General features: G+C 59.9%; 1 protein-coding gene across 1 annotated transcript; it reads left to right on the forward strand.

Moving 5' to 3' along the window:
- Positions 1 to 436: 436 nt before the first annotated feature.
- G6PC3 (glucose 6 phosphatase, catalytic, 3) lies at positions 437 to 2,212 on the forward strand (the record flags this gene model as incomplete). The annotated part of the gene is made up of 5 exons (XM_009085043.1): positions 437 to 654; positions 959 to 1,065; positions 1,481 to 1,571; positions 1,851 to 1,969; positions 2,071 to 2,212. Coding segments are annotated over exons 1-5 (677 nt in total), but the record flags the coding sequence as incomplete, so codon positions are not given.
- Positions 2,213 to 2,565: the final 353 nt, after the last annotated feature.

A 2,565-nucleotide genomic window follows, 5' to 3' on the forward strand; every position in this document is an offset into this window, starting at 1 on the left:
GGATCCCAGTCCAAGCCTGCTCCAGAGGGATCCCAAAGAGATCCCAAATAGATTCCAAAGAGCCCCCAGGCCAGGCCTGCTCCAAGGGATCCCAGATGCACTCCAGGCCTAAGACCCCAAAAAGACCCTAAAGAGTCCCAGAGAGACCTTAAGGAGATCCCAGACCTGATTTAGGGAGGTCCCAAAGAGACCTCAGGGAATTCCATCAGGATCTGTGCCAGGGCTGATCTCCTTGCCTGTGTCCCACAGCCTGTTGCCATGGATACCCTGCAGGATCCAGTCACCTCTCAACCTCTTCCCAAGGCATCCTTTGAGGTCCAGGTATTTCCCACCCCCTTCCCAAGGCATCCCTCAGGATACAGCCACCTCCCAACCCCTTCCCAAGGGGATGTGTGCCAGGGCTGACCTCCATCCCTGTATCCTACAGCCTGGCTTCATGGATGCTCTGCACGAGGCTGGGGTCAGGGCAGCAGCAGCTCTGCAGGCTGGACCACCCTGGCTGGAGCAGTTCTGGATCTTCCTGACCTCCCGTGCCGATCCCAAATCCATCTACACCATCTGCTTCCCACTCGCCCACAGCCTGGACACACACATGGGGCTGATGGTGCTGTGGATTGGGCTCGTGGCCGAGTGGCTCAACGTGGTCTTCAAATGGTGAGGGGACAGGGGGAGTGGGAATAGCTTTACTCTGGGAGCTGCTCCCTGCCTTTGGAATTCTGGCCAGAGACTCCCCTGTGGGTTACACAGGGTCACCTGAGCTGTACCAGTGCATCTGCCTGGAATTCCTGGCAAAGAGAACACTGGGAGACATCAGGGCTGGCAGGGATCCTGCCCTACTGCTGGGAGTTCATCCCTGGAAATCCTGGGATGGGTGGCAGGGATCCTGCCCTCCCGGATCCCCCAGGATTCGTGGGAAGGTACTGGGCCACTCAGAGCTCCATGTTTTCCCTCCCTCCAGGTTCCTGTTTGGGGAACGCCCGTACTGGTGGCTCCAGGAGTCGGGATTCTCCCACCGGGAGCTGCTCCTGCCGCGCCAGTTCCCGGTCACCTGCGAAACGGGACCAGGTGAGTCACACGTGTCTCCAGCAGCCTCACGATCCCTAGGGAATTGCCGAGGTGGCTCCATCCCTGTGGGAACGCCGGGCTGGAAGCAGGAAAAGCTATTCCTCAGCAGGGAGAAAGAGGGAGCAGGAGGGAACGGACCTGACTCCACAGGTGCTGGCACAATACCACAGCTCCAGGGCCAGGAAACCCACGGGAGAGTCTGGGAATGGGATTGTTCCACCTGAGATCTGTGTCCCTGCCTGGAATTTTGAGCATGTGCCCATTGCCCACAGGCACTGGCTCCATCTTCATCCTTGAGTCCCTACCCTGGCATGGCCCAGCCCAGAGGGATTCCAGGACACAGACAGGGTTAGGCTTGACATTCCCAGTGCTCATTCCACTGGGAAACAGACCCTCCATGTGCTTCCCTCCCCAGGGAGCCCCTCGGGCCACTGCATGATCACTGGGGCAGCTCTGTGGCCACTGATCACTGCCCTGACAGCTCAGGTGTCCTCCCACACCCAGAGGTGAGTCTGGGATGGGGAATGCTTGGGAGCTTCCAGAGGACCTTTGGGAAGAGGGAGGTGGGATGTGGGACCCTTTTTCAGTGGGCAGGATGCCTCCCGCTGCCATCAGGGCATCTCCAGGGAAACACATCCCTGCCTTGGCTGTGAGACCCTTCCAAAGCTTTTTTTGTTGCTTCACTCCGTCCTGCTGCCAGGAGGGATCCATCCTGCCCTGCCTGGCACCAGGAACACTGAGCTGGAGGCTTCCCCCCCACCACTGACCCCCCTGTTTCCTTCCAGCCGGGCACTGAGGATGATCCCATTCCTTGCCTACTCCCTCTTCATGGTGGCCATGGGGCTCTCCCGGATTTTTGTGCTGGCTCACTTCCCCCATCAGGTAGCCACTGGCATCCTGGCAGGTAAGGGAGGGGGACGACCCCAAAACCCAACCCTGGCTTGGGGTGTTGTGGGCACCTTCCCAGTCTATCCCAGTGCCAAACCTGCCTGTCCCCACTGCCAGGGGCAGCGCTGGGGTGGGGGCTGCAGTGTCACCCCCCTGACTTCCGTGTCCCTCGCTTCTTCGTGGTGGTGGCACTGAGCCTGCTGCTGAGCACTGTGGCCTTGCACAGCCTGGTCACAACTGCTGGCATCGACCTCGACTGGTGAGTGCCCACGGGGGGCTGAAACCCAGGGTGGAGTGGCATGTCCCCATGGATCTGCCCCCTAGGGTGGAGGGGTATCCTTAGGGATTTGATGTCCTGAATGATGAGGTATCCCTGGGAGCTCAACCTCCAAGGTAAGGGGAGTATCCCCAGGGATATGACCTCAAGGGTAGCAGGGTGTACCCCCAGGGATCTGCCCTCCAGGTTGTTGGGGGGACAACCCCACCCCAGACTCTTTGAAGGTGGGGGCAGTATACCCTTGGCTTGGGGCTGCCTGACTCTCTTAGGCATGGCTCATCCCAAGGCCCTGCCCCTAGCCCATTTTTGGGGGGATGTGGGGGCTAACCCCGAGC

The sequence above is a fragment of the Acanthisitta chloris genome, unplaced genomic scaffold, assembly GCF_000695815.1.
Source record: "Acanthisitta chloris isolate BGI_N310 unplaced genomic scaffold, ASM69581v1 scaffold34951, whole genome shotgun sequence".
NCBI classification, from domain to species: Eukaryota; Metazoa; Chordata; class Aves; order Passeriformes; family Acanthisittidae; genus Acanthisitta; species Acanthisitta chloris.